Genomic DNA, 20,583 nt, shown 5'->3' on the forward strand with positions numbered 1-20,583 from the left:
TTTCGGAATAATATCGGAATATAATAATAATAATAATAATAATAATAATAATAATAATAATAATAATAGTACTTTTTTGTATCGTGCTTTTCGTGGTACTCAAAGACACTTTACATACAGCAGATAAAAACAGACGTTTCTGTTTGTTATGTAAACAAGTGGACTGTGTTTATGATGGAGTCATCTTCAAAGTTGTTCACCGTAAGGGAAGTGATTGAGGTGAGTAAGCAAAGAAAGACTAATAGATTAGTGATAATTAGGCTATGACTCGGGTTTTACAAATTGAAAGAAAAAATTGTGATGAAAGTCACACTCTATAAACAAGGGTGTAAAAGTCCTTTTAGTTCAGGGGACACATACAGGCCTATGTGATCCCAGGTGGGTCTCATCAGTAAAATAATATAATAATAACCTACAAATAATGACAACTCCAAATTTTCTGCTTGGTTTAATGTGAAAAATTGACCAAAAATTTACATGTGCAAATACAAATTTTTAAAGAAAAATATGTGCAATTTGAACAGTATTCTGCCTGTTGTGTCATTATGTTTTGTGCCTTTATAGATCCACTCTGATCAGTAAATTCTAATGCACACATGTAATAAGATGAGACATAATATTGCTAAAATTGCATTTATTTTTCTTCAGACATTTCAGTCTGTTTCAAGTTACTAATATTTTATTATGAAAGGATAGTTTGTCATTTTACTTTTTTCCACTCCTGACTGATGTTTCAGCCTCCCACCCACTGTGGCACATCACCAACCATCAAATGAAATTAGGTGTAAATGGGAAGATGTAGCTGTTCCCTATAGTGACTGTATTTCTATATTCCTTCATGCTAAGTATGCTTTATTAACCCTTTCATGCACGAATTATGAGAACCTGAGTTGAGATTTGTTTCCTGAGTGTTTTTATTCATCTTTAGGCATTAAAAAAAAGCAATTTAATTTTTTTTTTTTTTTTTTTTTTTTTTATGAACCTGTTTTTCATTGAGTTACAAAAACGTCTGCTCAGCTGGACACCATGCGTTTAATTTTTGAAGCAAAGAAACATGGTTTTAAAACCCATCATCAGAAAGTGATATACTGTGTGAAAACTATTCATTCATTCATTATTTTTTTGTTTATTTAGAGCATTTACAGAATAAATGCAAATTCAAAATTCCAAAATCATTCATCTACACTTAAAAAGGAGTAGGAAGAAGAAAAACTATGAAACAAAAACATTCTTTATGCAGCTAATCTGATGTTTTCTCACATTTTAACATACTCTAATACTAGTTATTCCTAACGTCATGGAGATAATATGCAAAAAAAAAAAAAAAATTGATTAAGAAAAGTGTTAATTACAGTCTAATAACAATTAGCAATTGATTTAAAATGTATTTCTTCAGATCAGGTTTATCAAGAACAGCAAGGTTACAGAAATGGTGTGAATTGCAGTGGATGGGATGATGCTAAAGCGTCCACTGTGTTGGCTGATATAATGATAATAATAATAATTGCATTTAAGAAGCTCTTTTCATTCAGCAGAATCTCAAAGTGTGACGGAGAGAATATATGGAACTAAAACAACAAAACCTATGAATATGCAAGAGAACAGCTGTAGAATAGCTGTCCACTGTAGTGACCACTATGCATGAAAGGGTTAAAATGCGTGTGCTACCATATTAGGTTGTTATCCTTTCACGTCGATGCGCCACCATATGTCATCTTCTGACTCACCAAAATAGAGGGAAATTTTTTCACTGTTTCTAGATGATTATTCAATTATTTTACTGATCAATAAAACATTTAACAACAGTCTTTTTTTTAAAGCGATATCATGCATCACAAACTAAATGCTTCATCATATTTTCCACACCGTGCTATAGCCATGCAGCGGCCATCTTTAATTTTCTGTGATTTGACTGAAATAGCCCTTTAAGTTTAGCTGTCACTGTCCAGGAATGGAGCCCACCCATGGGTTTTAATGCTGTCTTAACATGTAATATCCGTCTCTCCACAGGGGGGCACCCAACAGCTTTCAGAGCGTCTGGCAGATCGAATTGGGTGGAAGAATGTCCGGCTGGGTTCTGCTGTGACGGCCATATGGCAGGTACGATACAGTAACGTCTCACTCAGGGACTGATGAGGCGCGACACAGAGATAACAGCTTCCTCGGTGGGGAAACAGGCCGTCTCCTGTGAAGCCACTGTCTGTTCCGCCTCGCTGTCTTTCTTCTCCACGTCTGAGAGGCCAAGAAGGCTGCATGCACCTTTACCCAGTGCACCTCCTCTTCGTGTAGCACATTTACTTCATTTGTTTACAGGTTTATGTAATTTTGATTAATGGGAGGGATAACCATAAGAGACGCCGAGCTTCTTGTTTTTACCTGCAAAGCCTGGAACACTTGCAAATGTAATATTTAACAACTAAACCAAATTTAATTTCTTGTCAACAATCACTGGAGACAGGAGAAAAAGTTGAAAATCACAGTATTTCTTAGACTAGTCAAACTTACTGAAGCTGAAGCAAGCGTTCACGAGTTGTCTCCATTCCATGTGTTTGTGTTTTGGGATGTTACTTAGTCTTTTTTAAGCTGATCTGGCCTTTTAACTGCTGGCCAACATCAGCAAGACTATATATAAGAATCAGTTGGTTTTGTTCAAACCACTGTAACTCAGTGTAGTCATGTGGAGATTTGTTGGATTTGAACAGATGACACAGGTCAATGAAAGCACCCAACCACACCAGCAAACTCACCCATGAATACCCTCCAGTAGACACTGGCGCACGCCTCAACAATAACACCTCAGCATTTCTGTGATCACATTTCTGTGTCATCCAGTTATCATCCTTGAGCTGTCTTTCATAACTGTGTATTAAAGTAACAACATATGAGATGTAGGAGGATCTATGACCACAAATGCACTGCAAAAATCAAAATCTTATCAAGTGTATTTTTCTCATTTCTTGTCAAAATACCTCATCACACTTAAAATAAGACATAATCACCTAAAGAGTAACTTGGAAGAGATATAAGAACTTATTTTTGGACAATAGATCTTGAAAATCTTATTTCAAGAAGTCTGACAGATATAATTTTCACTTTTTTTGCTTGAATTAAGCAAAAAAACAAAACAAAAAACAATCTGCCAATGGAACGAGTGAAAATTTTCTTGGTAAGATTTCTTGAAATAAGATTTGCAAGATCTATTGTCTAAAAATTTGTTTTTATATCTCACTGAAAAGCTACTCCTTAGGTCACAGGTGTCAAACATGCAGCCCGGGGACCAAATCTGGCCCGCCAAAGGGTCCAGTCTGGCCCTTGGGATGAATTTGTGAAATGCAAAAATTACACTAAGATACTGACAGACCTTTAGTTCAGGTTCCACATTCAAACCAATTCAATCTAAAGTGGGCAGGACCAGTAAAATACTATCATACACAGCAAAAATTGGAGAGTTGAATCAACTCCCACAGAGTTGATTTTAACTCTTTTTCAGAGTTTATATAGGCCCACACTTTACAGAGTTAAATTAACATTTTCATTGGAGTTAATTATTTAACACTATGCCAGAGTTGCTTTAACTCAGAAACCTGAGTTAACTTAACACTGACTGATTTAACTACCAACACTCACAAGAGTTCAAAAATGGTAAATGGACTGAACTTATATAGTGCATTTTCTACACCTTCATGGTGCCTAAAGTGCTTTACAGTTCCTCACATTCACTCATACACACTCATACACCAGTGGGTGACTTCAACACATGGATAGTCGGAGCCAGGATTCAAACCACCGACCCTTTGGTCATTGGACGACCCGCTCTACCAACTGAACCACAGCCACTCTTCATAAGCTCACCGACCTGGGTTAAATTAACCCATATGGATTTATTATTTACACTGTCAGAGTTTCTCCTTTAACTCAAACAGAGTTAAATTGACACCATGAAAGTGACAAAAATAACACTCATTTTACTTAATTTTCACTCTGAAATTAGTGTTAATTTTAATCATAAAAAAAGTGAATCCGTTAAAAATGACTTAAAATTCAATGTGAACAGGATGATTCAAAGAAAGCTGATGCATTTTTTTAGAAAATTAATTTTTCCTCTTTTTTCTCTCTGACAGTGACAGTCTGATAGAAATTGCACAGGTTCACCTGGTTTGAAATGCAGGGGCCAGGCAAATTAACACTGGAGAGACACAAAACAACACTTCTCCTGAGTTAATTTCCACAGGCTTGACTAAGTCTTTTCATTAACCCCAACTCTGAGTGACATTTAACTCACAGTGAGTTAAAACTACACTTTGAGAGTGAAAATTGATTCAAATGTTTAACCTTGAAATTTCAACTCTCCAATTTTTGCTGTGTAGCATATAAGTAATGACAACTCCAAATTTTTCTGTTTGTAAATGTAAATATTTTTATGTATTTACACTAAAACAATGTATAATTTTGCAAAAAAAAAAAAAAAAGTGACCCACTTGAACAAACATGAATAACCTGAAATGTCTTAAGAGAAGTCAGTACAATTTTAATAATATTCTGCCTGTTATTAAATGTTTTGTGTGTTTGTAGATCCACTGTGATCTGTAAGTTATAATGTACATGTGTAAATGATAAACTGAGGCATAATATTGTTAAAATTACACTTATTTTTTCAGTTTGTTCATGTTATTCACATCTTTTGAAAGGATAGTTTGTATATGCAAACCTTTTCATACTGTAATTTTTTTTTTTTTTTTTTCCGCTCTAAACCATAGAGAAAAGTTGGAGTGGACATTATTTATATATTATTGTGTTATTATTTTACTGGTTTGGCCCACTTCAGATCAAATTTAGCTGAATGTGGCCCCTGAACTAAAATGAGTTTGACACCCCTGCTTTAGGTGATTATGTTTTATTTTAAGTGTGATGACATATTTTGACTAGAAATGAGAAAAATACACTTGGTAAGATTTTGAGTTTTGCAGTGTGGAACATAATATTCCTGAAGCCATACCTTATATACTTTTATATAACTTTTCTTCAGATGTCTTTATATAGGCAGGTTTTTTCTCATGGCCAAATGCACCACAACCTTTCCCAAAAACCCCAAAAATCCCAAATGTTCCACCAAAGGAGAATGTTGGCCATCAGCTCATCTAGACTTCTGGACTCTCCAGTTTGATCCAAACCAAACTTTCAGTTGTGAATCTGTCCATTGGATCATGGTGCCTTCCAAAGGAGGTAGTTCAGTTTATCTAATGAGTGTTTTAGACTTAGTGACCAGTTACAGGAATATTTGCCAGGCTAATACTGCCAAAAACAAACAGAAGGGAAAACAGAATAAGTAAAAAAAAAAAAAAAATAAAAAAAAATGAGGCAAAATCAACAACATACAAACATCAGATGCAGTATCATCTATAAATGAGAGACATAGCATATAAATATGAGGATGTAAGATTATATATGTTGTTAAGTTGCAGTGTGAAAGCAAAACTAAGTGGTCCAACTGCATCCAGTACCATAGACCTTGGTTTGGACCACTAGGTATGAAAAGGTCCTCATCAGTGATCTACAAAAGTTTAGAAACATATATAGAAACCTGTCCAGGAAAACGTATTTCATTACTGATTTGGTGATATGGCCAAAGAATATTTCAGTGTTTTTTTTTTTTGTTTTTTTTTTTACATTTTAGTAGAATAGAATAGAATAGAATAGAATAGAATAGAATAGAATAGAATAGAATAGAATAGGCTTTATTGCCAATACACCAGTTGTGCAATAAAATTGCAGGTGGTCTTTGCCAGCGACAGTGCACTTACATCTAAATAACAACAGAATAAGATACAGACATGTACTAAAAAATATAAGATTGTATGCAATCGAAAATATGTGAAATTAGATATACTGTATGAAAGGGTAACATTTTTAAAATGTAAAAGTAGTGTAAAAATGTACAAATGTAATAGTGTAAACAATGTAAACATATGTGACAGTTTAAATGTTGCAAGTATAACAGTATAGACAATGTTAACGTGTAAACATACATGTATCAGTGTAAACAGTGTAAAGGTAACAGGGTAAACGATGTAAACATACATGTATTAATGTAATCAGTGCAAGCGTAAAACGTACACGTACCAATGTAAACAGAGCACATATAGAATTAGTGAGACCTAGGGAGCGATTTCTCAAAAAAATGGGGTGGGGTGGGGGGTTAAAACATGAAAAAACAAACAAAACAGGCTTAATTCTATTTTAAGTTAATGGTAGGCCCTACTACATGTCAAACAGTTGGACATTCATCTTTAATCCAAATTAAAAATATATGAAACATTTAATTTTCTACGGCAGCCACACCTGCGATGTGGGAGATGGTTTAGTTAAGTTTCAGGATCATGGATAAGGGCCGATCACACCAACATGGGAGAGGATTATGGCAAATGGGCAACTCAGACTGTAAAACAGAACCTAAAACCTAAAGATCCAGTAGAGAGAGAGGTACGTACAGTACTTATGAACTCCCTCCACCTGCTCTTACATATTATTCCCCTGTTTCATTCATCTCCCCCCAGCCGCTGGTATTACAATTTATTGATTACCCCGTCTTATAAGCGGCTGCATGATCTGCATGTACTCGTACAGCACGGACCCCCTAAGCCCCCCAGGTCTGTGGACGCGTGTGTAACTCTGAATTCAGGTCTGCAGGCATGCCTGTCGATATATGCAGAGAGCAATAGGAAAGGTATATAATGTATTTATGTGCATGGGGACGATCACAAATTCTGAGACTGGGTTCAGTTCAGGTGAGTTCAGTGCCAGTAATGTAGGATATAGGTGTAAGAAAACTCAGTCACAACCTGCCTGTTATTTCAATTGGTTGGTTGCCCCCCCCCCCCCCCCCCCCACGAGGAGGAAATTTATTCAGCAGAAGTATGAATGTAAAAACCAGAGGTGAGGTTCATCCCCCCTTATCCCCCCCAACAAATCGTACCCTGCTGATATCCACTAGTCTTCCTCTTCATACCAGTACACATAATGGAATGCGTCAATATATATTAAGTAGTTTTTTTTTTTTCCAAAGAAGAGTACAAACATAGAGATTTGAAGAAAAAGATGAAATGTGAGTGTGGAAAGATTCAGAGGTTGGCATCAAAGTCATTGTCTACTGATAATTACAACTAGGGATACACCGATTCTGATATGAGTATTGGGCATCGGCTCCGATACTAAGTGTGTGTACTCGTATTCGTAAAAGATATCTGATACACTGCACCGATACCACTTACGGCATGTGACATTCCCAGTTCAGTGCAGCAGGTATGAGGAGGAGGAATAATGTGTGTGGAGTGTGAAGAGTGTGGAGATTTAACCAAATAAATGACGGTGATAAAAGTAACGCTGACTGCAAGTAACGTTAAAGACACAAACAGATACGGACGCAGCGTTCTGTCCGTCCTCCGTGTACATTCCATCCATTTTCCAGGTGCTGGCGGATACATACCCAGACGGAGAATACCAGAAAATTAATTTTCCTCTTTTTTCTCTCTGACAGTGACAGTCTGATAGAAATTGCACAGGTTCACCTGGTTTGAAATGCAGGGGCCAGGCAAATTAACTATGGAGAGACGCAAAACAACACTTCTCCTGAGTTAATTTCCACAGGCTTGACTAACTCTTTTCATTAACCCCAACTCTGAGTGACATTTAACTCACAGTGAGTTAAAACTACACTTTGAGAGTGAAAATTGACTCTCAAATGTTTAACCCTGAAATTTCAACTCTCCAATTTTTGCTTTGGACTAGTATCAGTACTTGGTATCAGCAAGTACTCAAATGTAAGTACTCGTACTTGTACTCAGTCTGGAAAAAAGTGGTATCGGTGCATCCCTAATTACAACCAGTGTTGGGCAAGCTACTTGTAAAATGTAGTGAGCCAAGTTACCAGTTACTCTGCCATGAAAGAAGCTTCACTACACAGAAGCTCCCACCCAGTCAAATGTAGGAAGCTAAGTTACACAAACACCACAGAAGTAGCTCACTACATGTGAAGCTACTTTAAGCTGCATCAACTTAACATGGCGATAAACATAAGAAACTACATGTTTAAATTACCATGTTCATGCAAAGTTAATTCCATTGGGTTATCAATAGCAGTCAGTCTACGTATATATGTCTATAGTGCAGACAGGGGACTCACTAAAAGCCAGGTGTTTCACCCTGGGGGCGGGGCTCTATGTCCTGCATGACGCACATTGTGTACATAACAGAAAGTGCACTTTTGAGTTTATCTGATTGGTTTTGATGTGTGGAAGAGAATGATTTATTTAAGGTGAAATATGAACAAGGATGCATTGTCAACTTCAGATTTAAGTATTTTAGTTAAATAAATGTTCAAAAATAACTGAAACACCATGTTTTCCTCATGTTGAATACATTTACATTCATGCAGTCTGCTTGTGTGGCCAGTAGGGGAGAATGGGGTGAATTGTACCAGTTTTTACTCAGAGTGACTTTAAAGTGAAGCCATGACAGTAATACCGCCAACTTAAGTTTGTACATATATTTCAGGTTGTGGTGCATCCCTGGGAACAATAACTTTGGACCTGAAATAAACTGTTTAAGAAATATAGTGTCGTGGAGGTGTAAACGACAAAGAAATTTGTGAAGAATGGATTGGTTGTCAATCAGGCCTTCCTTTATTGTGCACAAGTGAGAAACTGACAAACAAAGCTTCACCCTCTGTCAGAAGTCAGTTCTGACCTGTCCAGGAAGTCAGTCTAACTTATAGCAGCCTGTGCTAAGCTTAAATGTGATTGGGTAGTATGATGTATGACGCTGTTGCTAAGCAGAAGAAAGAAAATAAGATACAAACAGAAAGAATGCAAGACCTTGGAGTTGTCCTGGGAAGTTTTAAGGAGTTGGGTTATGCTGTATCTTGTGGTATCATTAGAGACAAAGTAGCTTAGAAAACATGCAGAATTGAGAAACTGACTGAGAGCAAACATTCCTATCTAGGCCTGTGGTTAAAAAGAGAATGAAAACTGAAGAGCTATCATAGGTGTCTTATAAACGAATAGAAGACTTATGGTCAGTATTAAAATCAGTATTAACAATAGCTTTTGGAAAAAAAAAAAAAAAAAAAAGGTGGCCTCGTGGCCAGCTGAACTAACTTGCAACATATGTTGGAGAGAAAATCAATGCTCGAGTCAAATGTGTTGTCCTGCAGTGATAATAATGATCTATGAACATAAATGCTCTAATAGCCTTGAAAAGGCATGTTCTACCTAACTTTTGCGAAGCAGGAAGCAGTTTTCTTTCTAACACTTGTGCCTCACAAATGTTAAAGCCATGTCTTAGCTATGCTTAAAAAATCAGTCCCTCCAGAAAAACACAATAATGATAATAATAATAATAATAATAATACATCGGCTTTATATAGCGCTTTTCTAAGTACTCAAAGACGCTTTACAATAAATGTGATTGCACAATTCAGTGCATTATCAAGCAAATACCACATGTCATGCGGGCTCACATTTTTTCAAAAAGGGTAATAATAATGGTCTATGAACATAAAGGCTCTAATAGCATACTTCACTTTAGAAACTTGAAGCAGTTCTTCTTTGGCAGCTCTGAAACGAGCCTTTGTGGTGATCAACGTCCACACACCTCAGCCAACAGCCATCCAATGTTCAGCAGAACACCGTTTCCCTCTGCACTGAAGTGAACGGCGTCATCTGACAGGTGCTCCAGGGTGATACCGGGTGTGCGGTGCAGGTCTCATTTCCAACTCCTCCATGGAAAGTCAGCCCCACATGACGCACCTGGTCCACTCCATCCTGTATCCACTGTCCGCTCACTGGTACTTACAGCAACGACGCTGCAGGAGGTACGGAACATCAGTAAGGAAGTGGAGAAAAGCTCCATCACTGCCCAGATTCTGCTACACAATCCATAAGCGCGGGCACGGCACTTCCAACAATGTGCGTGACGACATTCCAATGAACCACACCTACTCCAGGCGAAATGCCTGGTTTATAATGAGTCTTGTGGAGATAGAGTGTGTGACCCCATTCTGAATGATCTGAAGTGCTGTGTTGTGCATTATATAATAGAATTCTTCTAGACTACAAACTGCTTCTCCACTGTGTTAATCCATATAAAAATAACTTCTGTGGTCGTTACCACGCTACTTGATCAATAAAAGAGTTAAGCTACTGAAATGTTACTTGATTCAGGAAATAGTGACGTTACCACCAAGCTACGGAGAACCGTAGTAAGTTACTAGCTTCGCTACAAGTAGCGACGCTACTGCCCAACACTGATTACAACTATATTTTCAGTACATTTCATGACAACCTTGGATATTTTTTGTTGACGGAAACAACAGTTCTACTAAAGAATACTCCTTTCTCTTGTGATATAACAGCCAATTACATGCAAGGTCAAAGCAACCTGTAAAACATCTAAGATGCACAGGGAAAGATGCAGGTTGCAGAGCTGACATTGTGCCAGTCTATTACAGGGCTAACACTTATTGACAGTCAAACACATTTATGCTCCTATTCACAGGTACAGCCTATTTTCAGCCCCTAGTCCACCTCCGCTGGACCTGAGCACTTTAAGGACCACAGGGCATGTTACACCAAGGCCCCATTGCCACCAACACACAACCCCACAGATAGAACAGCGTCGGTTCAGGAGAGAAAAGCAGAGTGCATATTGAGCTGAAACCTTAAAGCCTCTATTTAAGGTGGAAGAGCTGTGAATAGAAAAAGACGACCGCCTTTGACTTTCAGTAACAACCTTAATCCAGAGATGAACTGAGGGTTGTAACAGTGGTGTAGTAGTTTTATGTCAAGTAAATCCAAATTAATTTATACAAGTACAAAGCCTTATACATGATCTGTTTTACCCTCTCAGAAGACCACAGCTTTCTTTGTTGCACAGTAATGTTGTGCAGTGGAAGAACTTGTCACAAATGAGACCGTCTGGGAAACTGACCCAAAATCGTTACCTATAAAAAGCTTGGCATCAAATTAAGTTTGCATAAAGGGCTGTTTCTCTTTCTTATACCTGGTGGTGGAGGACATTTTCTAAAGCACGATTTGGTCTGGGTTAGATTTACATGGGCACATGGGGCTTTATGTGCCACTTTACCACAGGACGTCGGTAATATTAACCTATTCATGCATGATGTCCACATTTGTGGACACATAGTTGAAGCTCACTTTCCAAAGGGTTTTAAAGGCAATATTCCCCGAACCACATGGGGGCAGTGTCTATAGACCCTAGGCAATACAATGGAAAACATATCATCTTAGTTTTAGAATTTTTACTGCTCTGTGATTTCATAGTTAACCTCCTAAGACCCAGCTATGGGTTTTAGAGTTTCACAGCTTTATATATATTTAAAAAAAAAAACTGTTCACAACAAAGCATACTCCATAAAAATATTTTAAAAAATGCATCTGAAAAAATGGTTACATCATGATGTTTCCAATACAGGCAATTATCTAATAATTAAAAAAAAAAAAAAAAAAAAAAAAAAATTGTACTTTCCTTGGTCTCAGGAGAATAAATATCTTCTTAATGAAACCATTGTTTTTAAAAATTCTAACTGCATTTCAATTTTAGCCTAATGCTGAGTAATAAAATCAGGAATTAAAAAAAAAAAAAATCAACATACCTTTTTTCATAATTCATGCATGAAAGGGTTAATGACCAATTCACATGTGATAAGAAATATCAGTAAAACTACCACAAGTAGGAGGGATAAATCCTTTCACACACCGCCGCCCCCTCCTGTTGTCCTGTACGTATGTCATTGCTTCCTGTTATCAGGTAATAACATCATGATTACAATATTATTATTGTCCATCAACCAGATTAAGCTACTAACATTTTTGTTAGTAGCCACATGACCCTGCTACATTGCTTAGCTAACCTAAAGCAATCAGAAGTCCCGTGCCTCTAATAAGTGCTTTCGACCTTCTTTTGCTTCTGAATCGTGTTTATCGTATGCCAATTCTGACAGAACACAAGGCTTCTGACTGCATACTGAAAAATGGAGTGCTTCTTCAAGAGCCTCCGTGCTTGAAAATCTGCAAAAAAAAAAAAAAAAACACTTGTAAACAGGATATGACGGAATATCTACACACATATTTACTACTGGTCTATTCGCATGGGATTAGCATTACCTGGGGTCATTTTCCCAGACCCTTTTACAGAAGGTAAAAGTCACAATGATGATTACTAACATAACGCATTCCGGACGAAAATCTCTGGCACCTTACCCCATGTACCTATGTAAAACTAGTCCAGTCCAAATAGGACTTATGCCTTTATGTCAATAAAAAAATCACAATATGAAAACAGTGCACTCTGAGTAAAAGTTCTGCATCTAAGTCTTTGTTCTTGCATGTTTTAGTACAGTGGTTCCTAACCTTTTTTCCTTGGAGCCCCCCTCCCCCATCCCCCCGCTTGTATCCAAGTCAAGGCAGCCCCCTGCCCATCAAAACTGCCCTGTCTTTCAAAAAAAACAGTCAACTCTTGGCTTTCTTTTTTGATACTGATGAGTCATCTGCATTGTTACGTTTTTCAGACATGGCGTTTTATACATACTAGCGGCATTGTACCTGTGGTGCCATACCGCTCTCCTGTGGTGCAACAGCGGCATTGCACCCAAACGCCCTCCTGTGTCCCGTGCTGCAACATCGATGGGATGGACATGGGGCACGGCCGAAATGTGCAATATATAGTAGGATGATGATACACTGACACAAAAAACAAAACAAAACTCAAAGCTATTGCTCTGGCTGATGGAGTCAAGAGGTCAAGAGGGTGTGGCTACTAAATAGGTTGATATTTTTAAATGCAGAAAAAATATGTTTTGATTAGGTTCATATGGACCCTATGATTATCTTATTGGGTGTATAAGATTTTTTTTCTTTAACATGCACAAATGCACATGTTACAATATAAATCCATTGTAAATCTCATCTCGTTGTCCTTGTCTCTAGTCAAATGTTTGTCTATATTAGGTCTATGTTCAAGTATGATTGGGTTCATGTTGAAATGTGAGCAAAGAAAAACCGAAGTCAAATTCATTGTTTGTGTTGACGTACTTAGCCAGTAAAACTGATTCTGATTCTGACAAATATCATTTTCACAACTTGTAACCTCAATGCAGACAAAGCCCCCCAAGCCCTCCAGGTTAAGAACCACTGCTTCAGTAAACAAGTCTTACAATAGACTTAAAATATGGAAAGTCAAAGACATTCTGTTCAAATCGTACAGCATTCATGCACGTGTTGCTTTTACTGCGTATTCACTTTACAGTTATGTATCATGTTCTATAAGATCATCATGTTTGTGGGAAACAGTCAACATTTCATCAGCTCAGAAAACCAGGTTTTCAATTATGTGACGTTGCTCTTAGAAGGTTTCAGAATTAAGGAGAATTTGAGAGTAAAGCCTGGTACATGCTCCATGAGAACAGAGAAATGTGTTTGTCTTCTCGATGTGGCAAAAAGAACAAGGTTTCTTCTGGCTGTGACATTTCATACTTCATGAGAAACTCACGTGCATGGGGGGGGGTCCTCCGCTTTTCCACTCTAACCTAATCTGTAGTCCATAAAATAAAGATTTCACTCTTCAGGGCAAAGACCTCAGCTCCAAAATGAAGACAATGCTCAAGGCTTTTAAAGTTGTTTTACTGCAAAGAGCCATTTGATGGTACTCCAAAAAGAGCCTTTTTTTAATCTCTATTTTTTATTTTTCTCAAGGAGTCGTTCTAATTTCATCTTTTTTATTCAACACTTCTTATATGTGACCTGGTCCATCTTTAAATTATTGCTTCCTTAATTAGATTTCAGGTTAAATGGAAGTGTTGACGTCTACCATGTCGGACTTTGTCGGATGGGTCGGTATGAAAACTTGCACTATTGAGTTAAACCTTCAGGTTTCAGCTTATTCAGTAAAGCAAACAGCTTTACTATAGTCATGGTCAACAGCCTCCACTAACAAAACTGTAATATGACTTTGTTATGTTTCATTGAGTCAGCAAGTTAGCACTTAGAACTATGACAAATGTCAAGGTCAAGTTTATTTATAACACACTGAAAACAACAGAAGCTGCCCAAAGATAGAAGTAAAATACTGTACAGTACAATACATAAGTATAATAAAATAATTAGAACGCAGATATACTTAAACAGATAAAAACAGATACAAAATAAAAAAAATAAAATAAAAAAAATTAAAAAAAAACAAACAAACAAAAAAACCCCCATAAATATCAACCAGCAAGTAAAATACAGGATTCTCGCTAGTGTGGTTGAATGTTGGGGCCCCCGACGCTGTCCCTGGGGGGCCCCGATGCTGAGATTTGACCCACGACGCTGTCTTTCAACCAGCGTAGCAGTGTTTTTGTGTGTGTGTGTGTGTGTGTGTGTGATCGTCCAGCATAATGATAACGACATTTGAATTTGAAAAAATATATTCCTTTGTCTAGGGCTGCACGATTAATCAATTTTAAATTGAAATCGGATTTTTAAATTAGGACGATTTTTAAAAAAGGGAAATCGTGAAATCGATTTCATCTTTCTCGTGCCTCCGGGCCATGCGCTTCCAGGCCATATGCCTGCGGGCTACGGTAGGCTCTTCCTCCCATCTGTGACAGCGGTCTTTCACAGAAGTCCATGTAATGACCGGACTTTAAATCTGTTAATGAGCCCGCAGTAGTGACACCAGTGTAAACCGATGTTTCACGGACAGATCCCGCAATTGAAATATAACTGTATGGGGATCACTCATCTTCTGTTGTCCTGGATCTGTACAGTACCGTCTTCTTCTGATCCGGGTCACGGGGTCATCAGCCTCAGCAGAGGAGCCCAGACAGCCCTCTGCCCACACACATGCACCAGCCCCAGGGATAGAATCCCTCTAGCGTGTCCTGGGTTCGTCTCTTCCACGCATGGATCCCCCAATTTAAATAGAACCGCATGGGGATCACTCATATTATGTGGTCCACGCACACACGCACGCACGCACGCACGACTGATGCCTGTCTCTGACTTACATTGGTATCACTTCTGTGGGCCCAGATACCCAGAAAAGAAAAAATATATCTACTTATTTATTTCTCTAACTTCCTAATTTTTTCATTCACAAATGTAAGTTCTTTAACACACAAAACCAAATATTATTTATGTTTTGAAAGCTGCTGAACTTTATTTAAAGCTGTTAGATAAATCTGGAAACAAAAAGGCTCTAAAAACCATCAGTATTTGCTCTGATTTGGACATTGTATTGTAGTGTATTCCATTCCCCTTGGCAAACTTATGTTATTTTCTTGCTGTATACATTGTTTGTATACTCTACTTAATTCAATAAAGATTTAATGAAAAAAAAAAAAAAAAAAACTTCTGTGGGCCCATCACGTGATACCATCACAGATTTGAGGTAGGGAGCAGTGGCTTGCATTGTGGGCTGCTCATGAAAATGACATGCTGACTTTTGTTGTCTTTTGTAGTTTAACCCAAAAATCAAACTCAAAATTGAAAATCGAGTTTTCAGAGGAAAAAAAATCGGGATTTTATTTTTTTTCCCAAAATTGTGCAGCCCTACCTTTGTCTTGGCGCAAAGCGCTGCAGACAGGAAATGAGAACAATAAAATCAACACCCCTTTGTGTGCCTTGGTATTGTCTGACGCCTGCCCGGCAACATCACAGGCCTTACGCTCACTGGCTGACAATGAGACTTCAGTCAATTTATCTTATTTAAACAGACCGATCACCCGTGGAAAATTATATCTAAAATTTAGCCTGTGCGTGTGTGTAGTGTGAGTGCTGCTCCAACTATCCTATATGGAGTAATTCCCATCAATAATTACCATTCACAAATTGAAAAAAAAAACAGTTTTTGCTTTTAATCATTGGTGTAGCAAAGACAAAAACTTGGCTTCATTCCTCAAAATATGCCCCTCAAAATGCAGGAAATAGTGTTTCAAAGGGTTATAAATTTCAAAATTTTACAGGGGAGGATGCCCCCAGACCCCCCTACAAAACTTGCGCCATGAACACATACATGGTGCCCCTACGCTGTGAAAAAATCCTAGTGAGAACCCTGAAATAAATAAAAAAATACACACTTGTAGACTTGAAGTTCTCATAGTTCTGCCCTTTTGTCCAAATATGGTCAAACAGTCTGGTTTTGACCAACTCTATATATAAAGTGTCATGAGATAACTTTTTTGTTTTGATCTGGCGCTATATAAATAAATTTGATTGTTTGAGTGATTTAATTGGTTTTCCCCTGTAAGTCACTTTGGAAAAAAGCATCTGCCAAATGCATAAACATAACTAGAAGCACTCGGAGAGCGCAGACCTCCGCCAAGGCTGATCAGTGGCCCCCCCTGTGGGCCCCCCCACCCCTGACCACCACCAAAATTTAATCATTTCTTCCTTATCCCATTTCCAACAAACCCTGAAAATTTCATCCAAATCTGTCCATAACTTTTTGAGTTATGTTGCACACTAACGATCAGTGCCCCCCCCCCCCGTGGGCCCCCCCACCCCCGATCACCACCAAAATGTAATCATTTCTTCCTTATCCCATTTCCAACAAACCCTGAAAATTTCATCCAAATCTGTCCATAACTTTTTGAGTTATGTGGCACACTAACGGACAGACAAACAAACAAACAGACAGACAAACAAACAAACAAACCCTGGCAAAAACATAACCTCCTTGGCGGAGGTAAACATAAACACACAAAATCGCCACATTTGGAAATTTGAGTTTTTCACTGATGAGAAAAAGGAAGAGCAAATGGAATCTGAAAAGAAACCAATATTACACAAGAAGTGTAATATTGGAAGCCTCCAGTTGCATAGAATAGAAATACTCACACATGGTATTAAATACATCCCATCCCTTATAAGAAGTTAGTGCCTAAAAATAAAGATCAGAATCTAACAAAGTAAGTTTGATCTGTAAACTAAGTTGTCAGTTATCAATTCAATACATGTTTAATAAACAGCCTCTTTTGGTATACAAGTCATGCAATGCTGACTACAGCTTATGCATGAATGAATTATTTAAAATATGTATGAATAACATGAGTGTTATGCAGAAATGTGCATTTTAGCTCTGAAAGTCATCATTTTAAAATGTAATGTAACCTCAGATATGCACAGTCAGACCTCTATGTACAGGGTCAGCTACCGCAAAGAAGCAAATAGTCCCGTTAATTTAATTTACAGTACTTGTGCACACTGTATTTCAAATGAATTATTCCTAAAACCAGTTAGCAAATGACACTTGTGAAAAGTTCCACCATAGTAGACAGGATGTACGATGCCAACAGTTTTATTCAATAAATTTGTGTTTGTGTTTGCACATTTCAACAGGATGGCGAGTGGGCCAGGGTGAAGACCGCCACCAGCTCCTACTTGTGCAGAGCCGTGATTGTCACCTGCCCCCCTCATTTGGCAGGTCAGTGTGCATCTCCCACCTCTGTCAACACACTAAATGAAATCCTCAGTGATGCAGAAGGCAAATATCGTCTGCTCTCACCATGTCGGTCAAATGTGGCAAACTGTGCGCCCATGCAGATAAATGTGATTTCCTTAACTCTGTGGCTGTGGGGTGTGGCTGTCACTTCAGCTGAAGTAAATGTAGACCCTGGGCTGTGGAACTGCCTGGATTGGATCTTGAAGCAGAACTAGAGTTAAGTCTCAAACTTTTAACCGGGGGCTGATGTGACATTCGTTCTGGTCAGCAGTGGGAAGCTGAAAGTGGCAAACACGTCATTACCGGCCTCACTGCAACCGAGCTAACGGAAGGAAAAATGAGAACCCCAGCAGGAAAGTGTTTCTGGCTGTTCACAAAAAGTAGAAAGTTTTAATTGAACCAAGTTCTAGAGAAATTAAAAAAATACAATAAAAATAGCACATTTTAAAACAAGCCTCAAAGTGGGGATTATACTGTGAAAACTAGATTTAACTGTGTTTTGTGTCCTGTTACTGTGCATTTATCTGTCATTATACGGGAAAAACAGGGAAGAAGGGGCTATTTATATTTCCTTCTCACAAAAACAGAATCCTGAAACTCAAATCTGCAAAAACATCTTCCCATCTGTTTATCACTTCTGCTCTAGTTTTGATCTAAACCATTTTCAGTTAAATCCCCAAATCCACCATTACAGATTAAGGTCAGCTAATAATTATCTTCATCCCACCTTTATCAGAACATCCTTCCCTCAGTTTTCCATCATACAAAGAAGAGAGTTCACAAAATTGGATTAGAAAATCCAGCAACTTAAATTAATTCCTGAAGCCAACCATTAAAGTAATGTAACATCATATTGGCTTGCTTTGATTTTTTTTTTTTAAATTCATTATTCATACTTTTACATCCTGTAATTACTTTGTCTTAAGCTCTGTAACCAATTTGTCCATTAAATTGAAAGTCTCCCATTAGGAGCCACGGGACAATCCCTGATGAGGATTTTGCTTATTCCCGTACATTTTTTCAGAAGTTACTTGTTTTATTTCTCATACTTAAGTCATGATGTGCATTTTTCCCTCCCTCTGCCTGTCTTTCTGTTATTTATTAGTAATAAAAATATATAATGTGATCTAATCGAATCTTACAATGAACCCAAAACACTGTCGGCTCAAACTGAGTTCGATGTTCACAATTATTAGAGCTTTGACATTAAAAAAAACATTTCTTCTTTTAGTTTATTTTTAGTTTGATGGCTGTGTAAGACATTCTATTTGGAGAACTAGTTTTGGGTATTATTTTTAGCTTCAGATGCATCTCTATGAGAAAGTCTGTGCATAGTCATCTCCATTACAGCGGCACAGTGCTGTAGTGGTTAGCACAGTGGTTCTTAACCTTGTTGGAGGTACTGAACCCCACCAGTTTCATATGCGCATTCACCGAACCCTTCTTTATTAAAAAATACGATATGTTTTTTTCAAATTCAAGACACAGGTATATGTTTTACTGGTGCACAAAATGAACCGTGCATTAACATCACTGTGCTCAAAGAACAAAACCAATACAGTGCATGAACTCACAACAAATTCCATACCTTTTCACAAAGACATGACCTTTTTTAATACTACCACACTGAAATGGTTTTAATTTTTAACCTTATGTATTCCAATAATGAACTTATTGTATTTATGCTATTTATCATTTTTAACATTTTAACACACACCCATCACCTAATTTCCATCAGGCTACAATAATAATGAATATTTACTGCAAATCAGTGTGACTTCTGCTGTTGTGTATATGTATGTGTAGGCTGTCAGGTCAACCCGGTTTTCGTTTCATCTCGCTCCGAACTTTCCGAACCACGCAATTTTGACATAAAAAAAGATAATTGCATGTAGTGTATAAAAAAAAAAAGTTCTCGTTACTCCTTCAGTATTTTTGTGATCGTTGTTTTATTACGGCACTAGCTCGGCTTTAGCGTAATACGATTTCTCCATCCGTGACGGTGCGTCGGTTGTCACATGATTGTAACTGACCAGTGCGGTGACCGAAAAATGTAAACAAACGCTACACATGGCTGCCTCCGTGGTTAGCAGGAAGTAGCAGTCATAACAACGATGTGGAAAATACTCAAATAATTCATCGTCAGACGAGTGGAAGAGATTATAAACACTTCCGGATGTGTTGTAGTGCTATAAGCAAAAACAATACACCGCGTATATTGGATGTCAATCAGAGAAAGAGTCTCCAAAGCCGTTTGTTTACATACACGGACCTAGCCCGACACACACACCCGACTAATGAGTCGAGTGTGTGTCTTGACCTCCGCCGAACCCCTGAGACTGACTCACCGAACCCCTCGGGTTTGATCGAACCCAGGTTAAGAACCACTGGGTTAGCACTTCCACCTCATACCTTTCTGTGGTGAGTTCACCTGTTTTCTCCATGCTGCTAGGGTTTCATCCCTGCCATTAAAAACAGGCGCAGGTTAATTCTCCTGTTGGTGCCTCTGACCATGATGCTCATGAAGTTCTGGAGTTGGTCCTTCAGTGCCTTCAGTGGCAGGTCACTGATCAAAATGTTTGCTATGTACTAATTCTAATGCTAATGCTAGGGACTGTGCATATAGGACGGGTGAAATGTAGGGCTGGGCGATAAAACAAACACGATATATATTGCAAAATAACTTTTCCTCGATAGAAATATGACACATGTTCAATACAATTTTGACAGAATTCCTTTGTCCATGTTTTTTTTTTTTTTAAATTTAACCTTTATTTAACCAGGAAAAGGATCCCATTGAGATTAAGAACCTCTTTTTCAAGGGTGTCCTGGCCAAGAGACAGCATGAAACACAACACATAGTTACAACATACAATTACCCCATACAGTTACAACAAACAATAATTTACAGGACAATTCAACCTATGAAAAACACGTGCAAGCCATTGAGTTCTTCTCCAGCACTTTGAGTTTGGATTTAAAAGCATTCAGGGAGATCAATTCAGAGAGTTTCCAGTCTTTTAGCAACATATTCCATGTGGACAGAGCAGAGTACGTAAATGCCCTTTTTCCCAGCTCTGTACGGGC

The 20,583-nt window shown here is 37.9% G+C and overlaps 1 protein-coding gene across 1 annotated transcript in view; it reads left to right on the top strand.

The window, feature by feature from the left end:
- The window catches only part of LOC115429107 (probable flavin-containing monoamine oxidase A), a 131,335-nt gene that overhangs the window by 27,333 nt on the left and 83,419 nt on the right, over nt 1–20,583 (top strand). Inside the window, exons 6-7 of the mRNA XM_030148358.1 lie at nt 2,011–2,100; nt 17,394–17,478. Of these exons, the coding sequence (XP_030004218.1) occupies nt 2,011–2,100; nt 17,394–17,478 (175 nt within the window). The remainder of the gene's footprint in view (nt 1–2,010; nt 2,101–17,393; nt 17,479–20,583) is intronic.

Source organism: Sphaeramia orbicularis, chromosome 12, assembly GCF_902148855.1.
Source record: "Sphaeramia orbicularis chromosome 12, fSphaOr1.1, whole genome shotgun sequence".
Lineage (NCBI taxonomy): Eukaryota > Metazoa > Chordata > Actinopteri > Kurtiformes > Apogonidae > Sphaeramia > Sphaeramia orbicularis.